This window comes from Capsicum annuum, chromosome 3 (genome assembly GCF_002878395.1).
Source record: "Capsicum annuum cultivar UCD-10X-F1 chromosome 3, UCD10Xv1.1, whole genome shotgun sequence".
Classification (NCBI taxonomy): domain Eukaryota; kingdom Viridiplantae; phylum Streptophyta; class Magnoliopsida; order Solanales; family Solanaceae; genus Capsicum; species Capsicum annuum.
The window spans coordinates 54,492,004-54,512,982 of record NC_061113.1 but is presented as its reverse complement, the minus strand read 5'-3'; the positions used below and the strand labels follow the sequence as shown (position 1 = coordinate 54,512,982).

At 38.4% G+C, this 20,979-nt stretch overlaps 2 protein-coding genes across 2 annotated transcripts in view; both read left to right on the top strand.

Annotated features, from left to right (window-relative positions):
- The window catches only part of LOC107863849 (glutathione reductase, chloroplastic), a gene marked incomplete at its 5' end in the record, with an annotated part of 33,625 nt that extends 17,674 nt beyond the window's left edge, over nucleotides 1-15,951 (top strand). The window contains 1 exon segment of the mRNA XM_016710017.2: nucleotides 15,463-15,951.
- Nucleotides 6,302-15,543, top strand: LOC107863851. Its single transcript, XM_016710021.2, has 3 exons — nucleotides 6,302-7,071; nucleotides 7,168-7,286; nucleotides 7,371-15,543. The coding sequence occupies exons 1-3, from the start codon at nucleotides 6,723-6,725 to the stop codon at nucleotides 7,707-7,709; spliced, it is 807 nt and encodes a 268-aa protein (XP_016565507.1). The 5' UTR covers nucleotides 6,302-6,722; the 3' UTR covers nucleotides 7,710-15,543.
- Nucleotides 15,952-20,979: the final 5,028 nt, after the last annotated feature.

Below are 20,979 nucleotides of genomic sequence, written 5' to 3'. Positions count from 1 at the left end.
GATGGAGATGACTGAGCCCCACTAGCCTGAGATTGGGCACCTCATGCCTGGGACCCACCATTATGTTGAGACCGACGATCACCCAACGGCTTCAGGTAAGGAGCACTAGCTGTGGAAAAAGAACCAGAACTCCCTCACTTCTTCTTTGGCCACTTACCACCATCTCTACCACTTTGCTCAGAAGGCCTAAACTTCTTCCCCTGCCTCTTACTAAACTCTAGACTGCTTCCTTTTCTCTTTCTCTACTTGTTGCATATAAACAACCAACCTAGAGATATCCATGTCCTAAATCAGCAAGGCAGCCTTACTTTCCAAGATCAACTCGCGAGACAATCCTGAAGCGAACTTCCTTATTCGTGCCCTCATATCAGCACCATCTCCGGAGCATACCGAGACAACTGGTGAAGTTTCAAGGCATACTCCTCGACCAACATCCTTATTTCAGATTAACAAACTCCGCTTTCGCTTCCCTCAACTCGTGAGGAAAGAAGCGGTCCAGAAATGCAGTAGAGAAATTCTCCCACGGAGATGACTCTTCAATGTCACCCCTTGCCTAATCCCATTCTTCGTACCATTGGAATGCCACATCCTTCAGCTGGTAGGCAGCAAACTCCACCCCTTCCACATTAGTGGCATGCATAACCCTGAAAATCTTTTCCATCTCATCCAGTAAACCCTGAGGATCCTCTTCCACCGTACCACCCGTAAAAGATGGAGGATTTAACCTCATGAACTGGCTAACTCTCGTGGCTTCAGAAGATGGAGTAGCCGATGGACCACACTCAGCCTGAGAAGCTACCAACTGAGCAATCATATGAATCGACTAACCAATGCTCATTCGTGACATTAGCCTGAGGAAGACTAAAAGGAACTGGTAGAACTCCAGGACAATCAGAGAGGGACTGGACCTAAGTTGCTCGGACTCTTCAAAAATGTCTATGGGTGTGTGTCAGATCCTCCAAAAATAGTGTATTTTTGAAGGATCCGACATGGGAGCGGCAACATTTTTAGAGAGTCCGAGCAACTTAGGACTGGATTTCTAGATCGAGTATGGATCCCATAAGTAGAGCGTGTTCCATCAACATTATCCTCAGTTAGGACAGAGGAGTTTCCGTGAGCTTCCGATCGTTGAGGCATGATCTGAAAGACAAGCAAACGGAAATCAGAAGAATTCAAGATCTTAGACTCTATAGCTCGAAATAAGACAAGAAAGTGAAATATTCCTAAATGCCTTGTAGCCTCTCCTTTATGAGTGTGGCGCGATACACATCCTTAAAAGAGACTCTACTCGACACGGCTTTGTGGACTCCTAATTGATCATGAACCTAAAGCTCTGATACTAACTTGACACGACTCGAACCAGGGCCTTGTCGTAATAGGCATCTCAAGCCCAACAAGGACCGGAGATCGCCCCACTACCCAATCCGACCAACCAACATATACCCCGAGTCGGATGAATTCCGAACATATAACAAGATAGAATAACTATCAACTCAAAGACTTTAGGATAGGTCCAAGACCATGGCTAACCCAACCAAGTCTAACCATCCAAAGCCAACCAACAACCACAACCAAACCGAAATAGTAACTAAGATTATATCCATACCATAATAAAATGGAACAATCATAAATCAAATAAAGTTATATGGTATCAGCCCCAATACCAATACCAATGCCAAGGCTGACACCACTGCCGACACCGCCCATACCAACCCATAATAGTCTCACAAAGCCTCTGTCCGAAATCAAAACAACATCCAATCGGGACATGCCCCCGACCATAGCCAAAACCAATGGCCAAGAGTAACCAATGAAAACATAAGAAACTAAAACTAGAAATGGAGCCTTTTGAAGTATGGAAGCTCACCACTTCAACTTAACACAAAATGTTCCCGAAGTCCGATCACTGATAGGAGGTATAGTATGACCAACACCTGTATCGCGTAGGGATACAGCGTCGAAGACGGTTAGCGGTTGGAGCGCTAGTATGTAACTCAAGGATAAGGATAAAATAGTGCCAACAATTCAAAACCAATCAATCAATACATATACCAATGCAATACATACATATACATATATATTTATACCATGCCGGGATAGGGAACAAGATTAACATGAACTTTGAAATCATTAACCTGACTGTGTAGCATGACCGTCATAGAACAAGGCACCCACAGGCTATATGAGCCCAACTCTCCCCTAGCTAGAAGGGCCCCAATGCGTGTAGCCGCATGAATCAGAGAATATTCATATTCATATATGCCTTTATGGGGGACTCGAATCTCCCAGCATAATCAAGGTGACTTAAGCACTAATACACGTATTATGGGGGACTTGAACCTCCCATTCATATATTCATTCGGGGGACTCGAACTACCCGGTCATAAGACACCCGCACCGGCTAGCGTGGTTTCTAGTGTTAGTCTTTCGGACTCTACTTTCACGGCCCGGCTACACATCTCGCTTTAAAGCCCAATTTAAAAACATCCTTCCACATACACAACCATTAAGTCAATTACTTACCAAATGCACTTCGTTGGTATCGTCATACCAACACTACTTGCAAGTATACCACATGTCATTACAATTATCAATCAACCATGCATTCATTTGACTTTGGGACTCGAACACATTGTCTAACAAAGACAGTTGTTCAATCCAAAGTTTAGGGACTCGAACCCATTGTCTAACAAAGACGTTAATTAAGTTAATATTTAGGGACTCAAACCCATTTAACAATTTAAACCACCAAGGTTACCATTTAGATCATTACATGGCCAACAAGGCCTTCACAAAATCATTTACCAACCATTCATATCCATTAGGCCAATGCCTTAGTTCCAAACATCATTAACATGTGACTAGTTTATTCTTTTAAGCATTTTCACAAACACTTTGAGGGCATACTATTATCAAGGACAAAATCAACTTAAAAGCCATCAAGTTTAGGGTAACCCATGACCTATTTGTTAAACCACAATTCTCAAGCACCCATATATGCAAATCATCAACAAAAACATGTATAAACACAAGCTAAACCAAGAGTAAACAATACTCAATCATATGCAACAAAACCCTGAATTTTGGTTTTCAAAACCACCATTTGAGAATCATAATCACACTTTAAAACACATTATATTTAACTAACAATGAGGGAAGAGTCACATGCCTTATTCAAGAAGATTCACGGAAGAAACTTGACTCTTAAGCCTCAAGATGAACACCTTTGAAGAGCTTTAGTCCCAATTTTCAAGAAAGAGTTTAGAGAGGGTTTTTGGAGTGTTTGATCTTTCAATAGTGGGTTATAAGGGGCCACAACATGTTTTAAGATATGGGTACTTATGGGTTTTGGGGTGGGAAATGTCCGGAACAGTGTTGTAAAAGGCGAGCACGTCGCCAATGGCAAATGGCGAGGCGAGGCAAGGCTATGTCGCCTCTTCAGTCCGTGGCATTGCGAAACTCAAAAGGAAACACCTTTGCGAGAAAGGCGACGTGGCGAGGCGAGGCGGCGACAAAGGCGTTGGCTTTTAATTGTTTTTAAAAAAATTAGGGTTTTAGGTATATAAGCTAATTTTAGGGCTTATTTACACATTTTAACACTACTAACTTACTAATTGTTGACTGCGGCTGCTACCATTCATCTCAAAAGTTTGATTCCGGCGACCGACGACGCACTCCAGCGACTTCCGCTACTCCGGTAAGAAGTGATTTCTTTTTTTTTTTCTTCTTTCTTCTTTTCTTCTTCTTCTTAATCTAGCGAAGTGACTGGACATGTATTTTGGTTCTGTTTTTTGTTCTTTCTCTTGTTATCTTCTTCTTCTATTTTTCGGCCGGCATTACTATATCTATAACAGTGAACTTGTGACATACACTGTTACTGTGTTACTGTAACAGTAACCAGTGGCCACTGTCCTTAATTCTTAATTCTTATTATGTAATTTTTTTTAATAACTTATGTAAAATTAACATAGCGAAGGGGAGCCTTGGAGTAACTGGTAAAGTTGCTGCCATGTGACCAGGAGGTCACGGGTTCAAGCCTTGGAAACAGCCTCTGGTAGAAATGCAAGGTAAGACTGCGTACGATACACCCTTGTGGTGGGGCCCTTCCCCGGACACCGCGCATAGCGGTAGCTTTAGTGCACCGGACTGCCTTTTTTATGTAAAATTAACATAGCATGATGGTATAATATACTAATTAAATTATTTGATCATTAACAACTTTCAATTTCAATGGCATCTCAATCTACTAGTAGCAAACAAAAGGACATAGGATGGAATTATGGTACACAAGGACCGACAAAAGATGCAGTGATATGTAATTTTTGTCGACATACCATAAATGGCAGTATTACTCGATTCAAACAACACTTGATAGGTGGAAACAAAAATGTGAGGGTATGTCAAACTTGTCCGACAAACATTAGGGACGAAGTAAAGGCATTTATTGATAGCAAAGCCGCAACAAATCCAAAGAATGAAAGATATATGCCATCATATAATATTGTTGATGATGATGATGATGATGACATGAATGAACTTGAGGAAATGATGCCTCCCTCCAAATATCAAAAAATGTCTTCAAGTGGTAGTTTATCATCCTCGGCACATGTGGCGAAAGGTTCTATGGATAGATTTTATCTACAAAAGCCACAACGTAACACCGACTTTGAAAAGGCGAGAGTAGAAGGAGGACGAGGAATTAATGACACAAAAAAAATCTTAAGGGAGCGGGCGGTAAATGCTTTCGCGGTGTGTATGTATGATGCGGGCCTCCCATTCAATTGTGTTAATTATGATTCATTTACTAACTTCATAGAAACGGTAGGACAACATGAACCGGGAATGGAGCCACCTACCTATCATGAAGTTAGAGTTTCTCAATTAAAGAAGTAAAGAAAGTTGAACTTGTTGAGAAGTATTAGGTGTAATGGCAAAAGTATAGTTGTTTCATTATGATGGATAAATGGACAACTTGTAATGGAAAAATGATCAGTAATATTTTGGTCAATTGTTCGATAGAGAGCATCTTTCTTGGTTTTGTTGATGCTAGCTATGAGTCCACCACTGGCACTAAGATGTACAACTTGTTTGAGAAGACAATTGAGAATATTGGACCGGAAAATGTTGTACAAGTTGTACGTGAGAATGTAAAAGTGGGGGAGCTTATGAGGGTTGTGTACCCACCTATCTACTAGACTCCATGTGCTTCATTGCATCAATTTGATGTTGCAAGGCATATTCAAGATTAATCCATATGCCTCAGGTAATACTTAACAACTCTTTTTTTTTAGTTATTACTTATTACTAAAGTCCGAACCATCTCAATCGTGCTTCCCGCATCTTACACTCCACTGAAGTCACCCCAACCTTCTCCCGGATAGTCTCATTCCGAGCTCTATCCCTTCGGGTCAGTCCACACATCCAGCGCAACATCCGCATTTCTGCCACCTTCATTCTTTGGGTGTGGGAGTTCTTAACTGGCCAACACTCCGCTCCATACAGCAAGGCCGGACGGACTACCACCCTATAGAATTTACCTTTAAGCTTGGGCGGCACCTTCTTATCACACAGCACCCCCGATGCAAGTTTCCACTTCATCCATCCCGCCCCGATACGGTGCGAGACATCCTCGTCGATCTCACCGTTACTCTGGATCACGGACCCGAGGTACTTGAACTTATCCCTTTTCTTTACCTCCTGCGCTTCTAGCCTCACCACTACCTCATTCTCTCGCCTTACGTCATGGAGAGGAGGGGCATGGATGCCCCGGTCCGTAGGTGTGAGAGGCTAGCGTTGGATGGTTTTAGACGGGGTAGGGGTAGACCGAAGAAGTACTGGGGTGAGGTGATTAGGCGGGACATGGAACAGTTACAGCTTACCGAGGACATGACCCTAGATAGGAAGGTCTGGAAGACGCGAATTACGGCAGAGGATTAGGGCCTGTTCGGGTCGCTAATGTAGGGAGGTAATTGGTGGGGGTGTATTCCTGGTATGATTCCGTATTCAATGTTCTGTTCCGTGTTCCGTGTTCTATGTTTGTTACGAATCTGTGTGCTTTCCTCTGCTTTATATTCCTGCATTCCTGCTTTACTCTGTTTTATATTCCTTATGGCTGCAGTATCTATGTTATGTCATCTGCTTCTGTGCTGTACTATGTGTTTGTTTGATATCTCGTAACTTGAGCCGGGGGTCTTTCGGAAACAGCCTTTCTACTTCATCAGAGGTAGAGGTATGGACTGCGTACATCTTACCCCCCCCAGACCCCACAAAGTGGGAATACACTGGGTTTGTTGTTGTTGTTGTTGTGTACTTATTACTAAAGTCTGAATATTTATTAAGCTAATAGTTGATATAATGTCTTTTACAATTTTTAAGAAGGCCACAAAGGTGGTTTGTTACATAAGTCAAAGGCCGTTGTTGTTGAAATTGATGAGAAAATTCACCAATGAGAAAAATTTGGTGAATCTGGCCAAGACAAGATTCGCAACGGCCTTTTTGACTTTGGAGGCTATGTATAAACAAAGGAAGAATTTGAGAACCTTGATCATCTCCAACGAATGGACTTCTAGTAAATTTACAAAGGAAGTTTTGGGGAAAGAAGTTTCCGCCATTCTTTATTCTACATACTTTTGGAATGATGTAGTCAAGGCTCTTAAAGTTTGTGGTCCTTTGGTCTCGTTCCTTCGCTTGGTGGATGGGAAAAAAGACCCCCAATAGGCTATATGCTTGAAGCAATGGATAAGGCAAAGGAAGCTATTCAACGGGGGTTTGATAGAGTTTCAAGGCATTATGAGAAAGTCCTCAAAATAATTGATTCAAGGTGGACTGACCAACTCAAGCGACCGTTGCACTCCACCGGGTATATTTTGAATCTGGGTTTGTACTTTAAATCGACGATGAGTGTGGAGAAAATTGCGAAAGTGTGGGAGAGTTACTACACTTGTGTTGAGACGATGGTCCCCGATCTTTCCACACAAGATTTACTACTTGCTGAGCTTGCTAAGTACAAGAGTGCGGATGGATTCTTTGGTTCTGGTCAAGCTGTTAGAGCCAAAGACACAAGGTCACCGGGTTAGTGAATATTGAATTGGTTTAGTTATCTTTATTTTAAAGCACCTTAAGTTATTGACTTTTTTATACTTGTTAACCTTCAATTTTTTTCTATAGTTGAGTGGTGGTCCCTATTTGGCAGTGGAACTCCAAATTTGCAAAGATTTTCCATGAGAGTTCTGAGTTTAACTTGTAGTGCATCTGGATGCGAGCGGAATTGGAGTGTCTTTGAACATGTGAGAACGAGTTATTATATTCAACTTTTTATCTTAAAGTGATTATTATTTGAATCTAATTAGTAACTACTTTATTATGTACAGATTCATTCCAAGAAGAGAAATAGGCTTGAGCTATCGCGTCTCAATGATCTAGTGTACGTTAAGTACAATAGAACATTGACACGTCTCTATGATATTCGCCATTCCATTGATCCTATTATCTTAGAAAATATTGAAGATGCTAATGAATGGTTACTTGTTGGCCCCAAAGATCAAGAAGATGAATTGGTGTGTATGAGGAAGGTGATCTTAATTGGGGCACTGTTGCTATGCCAGTTGGAGCTAATGAAGATAATATCTATGGTCTTAGGAGAAAGTCAAGGTCAAGGTCACTTGACAAGTGAAAAGCGACAAGTTAAGCCAGACTTGGGCCCTAATTGATGAAGAATCCGAAGAGGAAGAAGATGAGGGGCAATATAATGAAATGCATATCGGAATTGAAGATAATGCAGATCTTGAAGAAGAATAAATTTGTTTTATGGATATTGAATTGTTGAGTCATTTAAGTTCTAGACTTTTAGTATCTATCTACTATCTATTTTTAATTCTTGACTTGGAAATATTCCGAATATATTAATGTTATTGAAATTTTGATCATTTATATATTATTTTAATTTTTTATATTAATTGTCGCCGTACATTCAAAAGGCGCGCGGCGAGGCGGAGCTTTGTCGCCTTTTGCCGTCCAAAACACTGGTCCGGAATACCCTCAGCTTATAAGCTGAAAACTTGGTCGTAGGAGGGTACAACCTATCCTCCTAAACCATACCCTAGGGTACAAGTGGTACCTTTTTCTCGTACCCCTAGCGTCATTGTGGACCCCCATACTGACCAACATGCGACCACAAGGTCTAACTCGTATCCTAGCATACGAGAAGTACTCTCGAACCCGTTCCTTCGACAGAATGCACTAGGCTAAGTTTAGTGCATCATACGACCTCACATGTATACCTCGTACCCTAACATACGAGAGGTAAGATGTCCATTCGGACCTTGGACAGAAACCAACCAAACCACACTGATTTACCTACGAGAAGAGGGACCTAAACCGTATCTTAGCATACGACAAGTATACTCAAATCGTATATGTCCAGAAAACAAAAACTCAAGAAATTTTTTAAGAGTCAAAAGCCAAGGTGTTTCAGTGCATGCAGGCCTTGTTATCCTTTGCCACTTGAGAATCTTTAGCCACACTTCACCAGAAAAAGGGCACTCAAATAGAGGGTGATCAACAGTCTCTTGGCTGCCTCCACACAAGCTACAAGTTGCTTCATCAATGATGCCTTAGCTCATCAATCGAGCTTTAGTCTGCAATCGATCTTGAATGGGTAAATATAAGATAAAAAATCCACCTTGGTGCTCCACAGTTACACCAGACCGGTTTCCTCCATGCGGACTTGGGAACATCTCGCAACTTACTATACCTCTTCATTGTTGAGAAATGCTACATGCTCAGCAGGTCCTGTTCTTTGATATCCACCTTCTCCGGATAACTTGCAGCTTTGAAGATCATTTTCACCACCTCTGTGCTGGTTGACTACCCCATAGCGGTTGATGGCCTCCATAATAACAATGTATCCACTTAATCCATTATTTATCTTTCTTATGACACGCATTCCATAGTAGTTTTCACATTGCAGCGTTACATATGTCAAGGATATTCAAACCTCCAGTCACTTTAGAGTTTAATGGAAGAGAGAACTCCAATCTCTTGCTTTTCGCTGAAATATTACTTAGTTTATTTATTCTTCAAAACCCTTTTAAATAGGAGTATTACATCAATAGTCTAATCTTTATGAAAGTAGGAAACATAAAATCCTATTCTAGAAAGTCTAATCCTTGTGAAAGTAGGAAACATAAAACCCCATTCTAGAATAATAAATAAAACTACTAAAATATAATTAAATATTTAATTAGTTGACTTCCACGGATCCACAACATAGGTGCACTAGCTGAAGACTGCGCATTACCCCAAAACTTCCCCTTGGACTATTTCTTTCCCCATTTGCCACCCTGTGACTGACCGACATCCTGGTCTGCTGACCTAGTCCTCTTATTCTGCCTGTCCTGTACCTCTCCTGTACCTCTGCTTGCTTCTTCTCATCCTCAATCTACTGCATATGCACTACCATTATGCACTACCAACCTGGAGATATCCATATCATTGTTTTGCATTGCCCCCTTGAATTCTAACACAAAGTCACTAGAGATTCCGGCTGCGAACTTCCTCATACGAGATATCTATTGGACACGAACTCTGGGGCATAACGAGACAACTGGTAATTTCAATGCATACTCTTTGACACTCATCCTACCCTGCTTAATATTCACAAATTCCTCAACCTTAGCTTCCCTCAACTCTTAGGGGAAGAAGTGATTAAGAAAGGCATTAGAAAACTCTTCCCAAACCGCAGGTTTAACATTTTTACCTCTTTAACTCCTCTCACTCATCATACCACTTATAGGCCACCCTTTTAGACTGATAGACAACAAAATCTACTCCCTCGAAATCACTAGCATGCAGAACTCTGAATATCTTCTCTATCTCATCCACAAACTCTTGAGGATCTTTCCCAACCTTAAAACTCATAAAAGTGGGTGGGTTCAGCCTCATGAATTGACCAACCCTGATAACCTCAGATGAACTGGTAACAGATCTCACATTTTCAGACCGACTAGATAGAGATGCCACAAGCTGAGCTAGCATATGGATAGATTTACGGAACTCAACATTCGAGACCTCTCTTGGGGTATTTTTTTTTTGGTTTGGGGGGGTGGGCTGAGTACGGTCGACACCGACACGAGGAGCTCAAAGAAGGCTAGTACGCTAATTTGCTCGAACTCGGGTGCGGGTGTTCGATACGGGTACTGATCTAGAGGTTGGATCCTTCACGGTCTCAATTTAAAAATTCGGGGATATGGATCTAGAGAAAGATACGGGTGCGGGGATTGGGTAAAAAATAATTCAAATATCTAAAAGTAGAATTACAAAACATAAATTATGAGATATTATATAGAAAACTTGAGGAAAAAATATTGTTCAAGAAGAAAATCCTGAAAGGAGATAAAAAGAAAAATAATAACATAGAAGTTTCTATATACAAGGTATTCCATTTTCTTCAATTTTACCTTAGCTTTTGTTTTGATTACGAAATTTCTTAAATCTATCTGGACTTTTCAGTCGATTTTGGTAAAAGTTACTCAAAATCGGTTGACCTGATCGGGTACAGATCCCACACCCACACTACACCCATGTCGTGTCGACATGGGTGCGGCACCAAAAGTGAAGAGTCTGAGTAACTTAGCTAGTAGGGACTGGTGGAACCCCTGGAGGAGCAGTAAATTCTGGAGTACGGGCTCTTTACCGGGTTCGCATCCCATGAGCAGGGCGGACCTCTTCAGCATTTGTCCCAATGGGAACAGAGGGTCCAACTGAGGTCTGACTGTTGGTTCTTCGGGGAGGCATGATTTGAAACGCGGAAAGTCATAAGTTAGGAGAATTTCATGGTACTAGACTTTATAACACGAACTAGAATCATGAAGAAAGTGAAACGTTCCTAAATGCCTTGTAGCCTCTCTTATAAGCGTGGCATGCTACACATCCATAAAAGGACTACTTAACACGGCTTCGTAAACACCCTGGGATCTTGAACTGTGCTCTGATACCAAGCTGTCACGACCCGAGCCTAGGCTGTAGCTGCGACAAGCATCCCGAATCAGAAGGGCTCGAGAGACCCGTTAGCATACTACCATAAGCATAATTCAAAGCGGAAGATAAACTAAATAAGAAGAAAGTTTCATAATCAAATCTAATACATCAAGACGTACTGAAACATAAGCCCAATCCAATCTACGAAGCCTCTATTGAGTACAAGTTTGTCTATGTCGGGACAAATCCCCCAGCCGGACCATGAAACTAAGAGAAACCAACATATGAATAAACTCCTTTCCGAACAAGGAAGGCTCACTGGCTCTGAACTCTGAAAAAAGTCTATTGCTGCACTGGACCGCGGTACTGAGCCTTAGAACCTACATTATGAGACAGTGCAGCAGCCCTAGGATGGTCAATACTTGCAATGTATTGGTATATAGAACGGCCAAAGAAAATAACTTTCAAAAGACTGATTTTCATTCATTATCATTAGTCCAGCGTGAAACTAAGAACAACATAATAGTGAAAACATCATAAGAATCATAACATGGGGTTATATAACATCAAATCAGTTTGAAAACATGTATTTTAATCCAAAATTTCTTTCTAAACGACATCATGATATTATTTCGTTCTGAGCTAGGCGACATATCCGACATGGTCTAAAAAACCCCACGGGCTATGCAGGGTTCGACATTGACTTGTCGGTCAAGCCCCCAATCTGAGTTTACCGCAAAGATTTGAGTGTCTGGTCTGGTATACAATTGCATACAGCAAGTATATAATGATCATCCGTATTCAGGATAGAATCAATCCCGCGTCGGCAAAACACGCTTTCAGGCTATGAGTTAGCTGAACTCGTTCCTTCTCGATTAGCCACCTAACTTTCTTTGAGCTCATATTTTAACCACTTAAAGCATGCATTTTTCTTAAAACATGGTCTATAGTTTGAATTACACTCTAATCTAAAATAGACTGTAGTCTGAAATAGTCTGCAGTCTGAATAGTCTGTCATGGCATTTGTCTGATTTGGTATCGTCATACCAAGAGTTGCAAGTCTTATTAGCCATATAGCATGTTCTATTTTACCACTTACATGTCATAAAACATTTACCATCATAAGATGTTTCAAAAAGTCACAAAGCAAGACTCTTTTAATAAACATTGTGGTTTAGGTAAACATTTCTAAATCATGAATTCTGTAAAAGCTTTAGGAGGAGACTTTCCCCCTTTTAATCATATTCAAGTAACCAACATAGAGAAAACAAGAGCAACACCCATTGAAACCTTTCACATGCATAATTGGGTAAGGAAACCATTAACAACCTCATGCTTTTCATAAATCTCAATTTAACATGCACGTGTGTATATATATACACACCCACGAATGTACATAATTGAGGTTGAAGTGAAAATCTTGTAGTTAAAACGAAAATCTCATAGTTTCAATACTTGAAAGAGATTACCAGATTGTAAATCAGACCCCATAAGATTTAGGTCGTTCTACATACCTCTAATGGAGAGAACTTGAATCAAAGGTTACCCTTAGGATCTTCTACTTCCTTTCGTCTCAATTCTTGACTTGGATCAGACTTGAGAGTGTTCTGATGTTAATTTAGGGTTGTTCCCACTTAGAATGAACGTAATAGAATATCAGGGGACTGTTTTAGGTGTATAAGGGCCAAAATACCCCTCATGAATACCCACAAATTTGCAAAAACCGTTGGGTAACGGGGGTGGGGCGCGACACGACCCCCAACGCGCATACCCCCCTTCGCAGCGCGGCCCTTTTGCGAGGTTGAGGCAGTAGCCCCTCGCGGCACAGGACCATTGCGTGGTGTCGCCCTCGTGTCACGCCCTCCAAATCCGTCTAAAAATGTCCCCAAGCCATTCTAACTCCTCTTAATGTAGTTTGTCTTCAATCTAGGGGTCTCGTGGACTCATTTTTCGCTCTATATACATGCCGTGAAGTCCGGGGTGTTACACTATGTTCTTTATTATTGTAGGTGCATGCTCCTACTTCACTCTATGCTCTAAGATGGCTAATATAACTACTTATTCTCCTTTATAAAATGTTTTACTTCTTTTTGCTTATATACCTTATTCAAACCCCTTATATTCCAAACAGCTATACTCATGTGTGTTGATGAGGATCATCTATGTCCGCCACCTCTCCCTTACTACTCTGTTCACCTACATGCCATATATCACACACCAACTCCTGGCTCACAACTTCATCAATCGGGCAGTGAAACCCATTGGCAATATTGATACTAGTTGCTGTGGCCAGAGATAAGTGACTGTGACCCTTACCTATGGATTTGCTTCCAACTGTTTGCCGAGCCGCATTGGTTGGGATTTCTTGTTGCATCTGTGGGGGGGTCTGGGACTGGTTCTGCTATTTGCTTTGGTCCCTCGGGCCTTTCAAAGATGATACATGTTTCATCCCAAGCCATGACCTGTTTTGGAGGCCTAGGTTTAGGTTGTTTTGGCTGTGCTTCACAGGGTCCTTGCATACATGTCTTAGCTGAAGGCACACGGGACAATAAACGGGCTTCCATTCATACCAGATGTCCTGTGAGAAAGCTCTCCCTGTGCATCCTGCACCTGCACCACCTTTGGCAAAGGCCTTACAATACCCATCTCCACCAAAATTCGGGCATATGATATCCTCTCCACCTTTGTTGTACAGTCATCAACATAGAGAGGAACACCAAGTGCACTTCCTACTCGACTCGAAGGATTCTGGTCCCCAATAGTTAAGTGGAAAATTATGCAATTGAACCCAAAAGTTGATTGTTTTCAATACCTCATCATTAAAATTAAAATCCTCAGTCCACATCTTCATAATGATCGGCTTACTGTTCAGTGTATAAGGCCATGTGTAAAGTAGTGCATTCCTATCTTCCAAACTTTGGAATCGGAACTAGAAAGTGTCCATCATTGTGCCAAATACACAGCTGGTTTGGCAACAAAATTCCATTGATTGGCTATAAATCTCTCTCGAGTTCCAATACTTGGTTGGCCACCCATAATATAAACGATCACCACCTGCTTCCATTTTTGTGTGGTCAAATCCACTTCCTCCTTTGCCAAAGTGACCACAGGTACCCCATCTCATATTTCTTTTGCTACAAAAGTGTGATTCATTCCCCTCATAGCCTTCTGCTTGTTACTGAATAGCTTCGCCCAGGGTTGCATTGGTTGTTTTAGATCTAGCTTCCGTTGTGCCCCTTGAATGTCATCAGGGTGCGATTTTACTTGCTCCTGAATTATATCACCCACTGGTGTTACTAATTTCTCTTGAGCAGTTGTGCTGCTCTTTGGGTTCGAAACCTACCCCTGTGCCTGTTTGCTCCTAGCTCCACTAGATTGCCCCGCCTTGCCTACCACGCTCGATCCTCGATCTGCTTGTACCATGGATGGCGTAGTTTTGGGGAAGAGGGGTTTAGTGGGCAATGGCAATAGCGGCCACTGCTCTAGTGTCACCCTTCTCTTCGAATCTCATGTCGTAGTTCCGATAATTACTTCTCTCTCTCAGATCTCTCTTAGGGGTGTGCATATGTTCTCTTTGTGTATTATCGGTTAGATTTATCGATTTTCGATTTGTCAACACGCTAAACCGATAACCAAACCAATAAGATACTTGTTATCAGTTTTCAATTTATCTATTCTGGTCCTTAACGGTTCAGTTTATCGGTTTAACCTATAAGAAAATGCTCCTTTTATTATTTTCACCTTCTCTTCTTAGTTTCATATGTTCACACATATATACACTACCTTCATGCATAGAAGCCTACACAAAGTAACAAGTTGAAGCAAATTCAAATACATTATTACTAAAACAAACCTGTTTTCTTTTTGGTTAAGTAACGAAATTGGATGCAGTAGCAATTGATAGCAATCTCTCAAAAAAGAAAATTAATGTAGGCTTATAGTTTATATTAATGGGTGGAAATCCAATAAGTCAACAATTTTATAAAGAAAAGAACAATACTTAGACGGCAATTATAAAATTCAAAAAATAATAGGATATGTATTTAAAATCTAAAACCACTATTATATAACTGGCAATAAAATTATAATTTTAATATAATCTTATTGGGTTATCGGTTTAACCGTTAACTAAAACCCAAAATCGAACCAATATCCCAATAAAAAGATTTCTAAAATCGTTTAAAAACCGTGTACCCAATAACTCGATACCGATAAATCAATAACGATTTTTCGGTTCAGTGTATCAGGTTAATTCAATTTTTGCACACTCCTAATCTCTGTAGTAGTCTTATGTCTTGAGCTAGCTCCTTCCTCTTGTCTTGCGAAACCAAACCAGCTTCCGGGGTCATCCCCGAGGCATTTCCGGCAAGGTGCACACACTAGCAAAGTCACTCTATCATGCATCCAGAGCAGTCATCTTTATTAGTACTATTATTATATACATTGTCCATTTATATTAAGCCCACAACTGTTTATATCATGCAGATAATACATTTGCAGGCACAATTTTGAAAGAGGTTTTAGACTGATGGGGAGCTTATGGAACATCAGTGATGAGCTCATAAGCAAAAAACTTTCTTGTTACCAAGTCGCTAATACTTGTCGGGACAAATGTTAACTTCAGCACTTGAAAAGGGTCTTCAAGGTGGATGTGATGATGAGATATGCATTCATCCATTAGCTTGCATCTTGTCAACAGTATTATTTCCTTTGATCAACGTAGTAGAGGTTAAACATTCTGTCCAAATTTTTCTTAGGGAAGTCCAGAGGGCTTGGTTGCTAATATGTCGATGATGTTTTTCTTCATTATTGTACTTTTCTGCTGGGGTTTGAGGGCACATGTCGGCGGTGTAGTTATAACATTGCTTATTAGATATAGTTTGTGTAACTGTAAAACTTTAATAATATTCAGCTGTTAAGCAGATTGCTCAATGGCTTTTGTATACCAGAAATATTAAAGAAATGTTGTCAGTCTACGCATCTTTCTTTACTCGTCAGTGATATTGGGAAAAGGATCAAATTTACCACTTCTATTTTGAAAAATAAATATTTCCTTGTTTAAAAAAAATAATCTACTTTGACTTGACATAAAATTTAAAAAAATAAAGAAGATTTTTGAATTTTGTGGCCTTATATTAAAGTTGTGTCAAATGTACAAAAATGTTCTTTAATCTTGTGGTCCTAAACATGTCAGGTGAAAAATTGAAATTAAAATATTATCAAAAAAAGAAATAGATCATTCTTTTTTAAATGGATTAAAAAGGAGTGGAAAATTTAAATTAAAATATTACCAAAAAATGGTAAGGAGTCATTTGTTTTAAACGGACTTAAAAGAAAAAGTAAGTCATTTTTTTTTAAATGGAAGGAGTAGTAGTATATGTCTTGTCATACTTTGGGGTTAAATTCCTCTCGCTGTCACATTTTAGGGCAAAATTTATCATTGTCGTTAAAGAAACTTTTTACATGCATTTCCTTTAACAGAAAAGCTTAAATTAACATTAAATGTCTCATTTTTTAAACATAAAATACACTTTAATCTAGCAGCTCCACTCAATCCGATCCACAAAAAAGACAAACAAATTTACCCTTCCTTAGTTTTGTTGGTTTAATTTTTCATCGAACAAATATATTTCTCTCAACGCGCAGCGTTAGTAGGTTCTTTACAAATGAGCAACAAGTAAAATGGAATGGGATAATGTAAAATCATGGAACTAGAGAAAATGTGTGCATTGATGCAGATTTATTTTTCATGAGCTATGCATTGATAAATATTCGGTGGCTTAATCTTATTGAAAAAAATTTGACCAACAGAACTAAGGGAGGGATATATTTATTTGTGTCTTGTTCGTGGCCTACCCTACTCCACCTCCAACCCCTCTAATTTTTTTTTTATATATATATATAATGGTAACTAATTGGAAGAAATAAGTAAAAAAATAATTTTATCGATTGTAGAGATTTGTAATAAAGGGTAAAAAATTTAAATCATTACATTTTTAATATATTATATATTATAAATTATAGTTACAGATTACAGATATAGATGTAGATTGTAGACGTAGATATATATCTATATAAAGTTGAATATATATTGCAGAACTTACAGTCTCTACATAGCTCATAGTTGAATTCACCACTGGATCCTTCCTCGATGATATTTGTTAATCAACTGTCAATGCTCTCTATTTATTTATTTATTTATTTATTTATTTATTTATTTATACATGTACTTTGTACGCAATGTAATTCTCAAAGGATTATTTGGTTGATGGATAAGAATAATAGTTTTTAGATTAAATGTAAGATTATTTTGATTAGTTATTCTATAGAAGGTGAATAACTAATCACGTTATCATGAAATATCTTAATTAATAGAATATTCATGTCTATCTCATCCCGCCACCCAAACAATCCCAAACTATCTCGATATCAGTGAAAACCTTGAAATGAAAAATTACAAAAAGAATCTTACATAATTGACAGGAAATGGAAACACTGAAAACAAATATTGTTGAGAAAGAACCAGGCTGGCTCCCTCCATAAGCAAGTTATTACTCTCATAGGGTGGTTGAGGTCATGATGTTGGAGATGTGTATTCTTCCAAATGGATTTGAATAGTTGTCCACGTTTCTCTAATTATAATATATAGTACTTCTATCTCAGACAATGTTACATAGTTTTTCAGCACACAAATATTTTTTATTAGATCGAATCCTTTACTGTTACATTTCTAATATTATTTCGTCAATTACGAAGTCATTACTGAAAACTCCTAACCCTCTACTTAACGTCACTCCCTCAAATTTTCGAAGTTCGTCTATATATTTATAAGCTAGTTCGTCTATATATTTATAAGCTACTTTAAATAAGTGACGAATCCATAGTTGAAATTACGTATTTAATAGAACTCAGTAACTTAGTATGTATTTGTGATTAATTGATAGGTGGACTTTGACAATTTCGTCTCTTTTCTTATCAATCATCAGATTCACACTCTGTATTAGGGGTGGGCATGGTACGGTACGGTATTTTAAACTTCGGTATGTTAACATCGATTTTGGTATCTAAAAGAACAATACAATTATCATACCAAATTAGTTTGGTATGGTTCGATATTTTTAAATTCGGTTTCGGTATTTTACAGTATGGTAATTCGATAACCATACTTTATTTGATTTCGACTTACATATATTGATATAAGAAAAACTATAACTTTAAATTTTAAAAACGTATCAATCATATCACAGTAACAACTATCTTTGTTAATCAATTACACAAAAAGAACATTTCAATCACGATTGAGTAGTCAAAGAAGCAAACTCTGAACAACATGACCTAAACTTAAGCATAGTACTCCTAAATAATAAGCTTCCCAAAAAATTTATTTCTGAATAAAAGTTATTTTTATGTTCAGTTGGCTAATGGATAATACGGTATTTTGATATTTATTGCATGAATATCATATACCGTATCAAATATCAAAATAATTTAAAACTCCTACCAAATACAACATCAAATACCATACCAAATATCATAATATTCATACCACAATATAAAAAATTTTGATTTCAATATATACCGCACCATACCCACCCTTACTCTATATAGATCTATGTGAGTTGTTGGTAAAGAAAGATATGTCAAGATACTCGAAAACAAGAAAATCATTATGTTATTGTAAACAATGTATTTGGTGGATGTTCATATACTACACTATTGTAACTTCACATACTACACATTCTACACATACTATTGTAGGATGTAAAGTTTATGTATTTTCACATAGTACACTTATTTCACATACTCTTGCCTATAAAAGGTATTGTATGCTACATTGTAAGACACACCGAAATTAGAAGAAAATAAAATCTTCTCTTATATCTATAGGTCTCTCTCCCTTCCCCTTTCGTTTTAGTATATTTCAGAATATTTATTTACAACACGTTATCAGCACGACTCTACTCTTTTTCAAGTTTTCAATTCGTCAGGTATAATCAACTTACTTGTCTTGAATATTGTAGTTTTTTTTTTATCAAAGTTTTATTTTTAACGTTAAAGTTATACATGAAAAAAATATTTTTATGCTATTGTATTGTTGTCTAACTTCATTATTTTTATGATCCTTTTTATCATGTCAAACTTGTCGAAGCTTGAGTTTGTGACACTTGACATCTCCAAAAAAAATTACTTGTCATGGGTTCTCGACGCTGAGATTCACCTAGATGCTAAGGGTCTTAGTGCTACTATAATCCCGGATAGTGCAACGTCGAGTCAGGACAAGGCCAAGGCTATGATTTTTCTTCGTCATCATCTGGATGAAGGACTGAAGGTTGAATACCTTACTGTGAAAGATCCACTTGAATTGTGGACTGATTTGAAGGGAAGGTATGACCACCTAAAAGCCACGGTACTGCCTAGAGCTCGTTATGAGCGGATGCACTTATGGTTTTAATACTTTAAAATCGTTGTTGAATATAATTCTGTTGTATTCAAGATTGTTTCCCAATTGAAATTATGTAGGGAAACTATAAATTGTGAGGACATAATGGAAAAAACACTAACTACTTTTCATCCCTCAAATGTAATATTGAAGCAGCAACACCGTAAGAAGGACTTCATAAGTATTCTGAATTGATCTCAAGCATTATAGTGGTTGAGCAACATAATGTTCTTTTGATGAAAAATCATGAAGCCCGTCCCACTGGAGCTGCTCCACTACCGAAAGTAAATGGGGTACAAGCACATGGCCAGCCTGAAAGACGACAATTAGGCTAATAATAATATGTGTGGATGTGATAATGGCAGGGGACGGCATAATAATCATTGTAGTGGTGATAACCAAAGAAAGGAGAACCAAATGGGTCCCCAAAATAATCCTTCAAGAGGTAATTGTCATCGTTGTGGCATGAAAGACCACTGGAAGAATGAATGTCAAATGCCTAAGTATTTTGCTAGGCTTTATCAAGAATCTTGCAAAAGAAACAGAAATAAAAGTGGGACCTCTTCTAATGCCTGAATGGAGTCACATTTGACTTTCAAAAATGATGATGAGGCAGGACCTTCACAAAAATATGATGACAATGTTGAGGCAAACTTGATCTTGAAAGATGATGATTTTGATGGCCTTGATGATATAACTCATTTGGAAGCTGAAGACTTCTTTGGAGACCAAAACTAAATCTTGATCAAGTTATTGGGGAAATAAATAATATTATTTTATTATGTTATTTTTAGCATGTTTTTCCATTATGTTGTTTTTACATTTCAAGAGAAAATCATAAGTATTTAAGTTTTATTGTAAGATTGTGAGATTTCACTTTTCTTATCATATATTTTTATTTTGTGAAAATAATAAAATTTCCCTAATGTTCAACTGGATCCAAGATGAGTAATGGAGATGTGTGTCTTCTTGATAGTGCTACAACTCACACTATATGAGAAATATTTCTCTAATTTGATTATGAAAATGACCCATGTTAATACAATATTTGGTAGTTCAAAGTTAATTGAAGGCTCTGGAAGAGCGACCTTATTACTACCCGGGGGAACAATATTGACATTGATAATGCATTATATTGTAGTAAGTCTTAAAGAAACTTGTTAAGTTTCAAGGTTATTCGCCAAAATGGCTATCACATTGAGACTGGAAATGAAGAAAAGATTGAATATCTTTATATTACTACAATAAAAGGTGGAGAAAATTTTGTGCATGAAAAACTACCTGCACTTTCTTCTGGATTGTATCATACAAGTATTTGTATGGTTGAATCACATACCATAGTAAACAAAAGATTTACAGATCATAATGATTTTATCATTTGGCATGACCGGTTAGGCCATTCCGGCTTTAATATGATGTACAAAATTATTGAGAATTCACATGGACATACTTTGAAGAATCAAAATATTCTTCAATCAAAGGAATACTCTTGTGCTGCTTGTTATCAAGAAAAATTTATTATTAAACCATCAGTAGCTATGGTTGGGATTGAATCCCTTGTA

Excerpts from the sequence above, each read along its gene's own strand:
- LOC107863851 (XM_016710021.2), top strand. The coding sequence starts at position 6,723 with ATGCTTGAAGCAATGGATAAGGCAAAGGAAGCTATTCAACGGGGGTTT. Across the intron at positions 7,072-7,167 it reads CAAAGACACAAGGTCACCGG|TTGAGTGGTGGTCCCTATTT; the intron begins GTTAGTGAATAT and ends TTTTTTCTATAG. Across the intron at positions 7,287-7,370 it reads ATTGGAGTGTCTTTGAACAT|ATTCATTCCAAGAAGAGAAA; the intron begins GTGAGAACGAGT and ends TATTATGTACAG.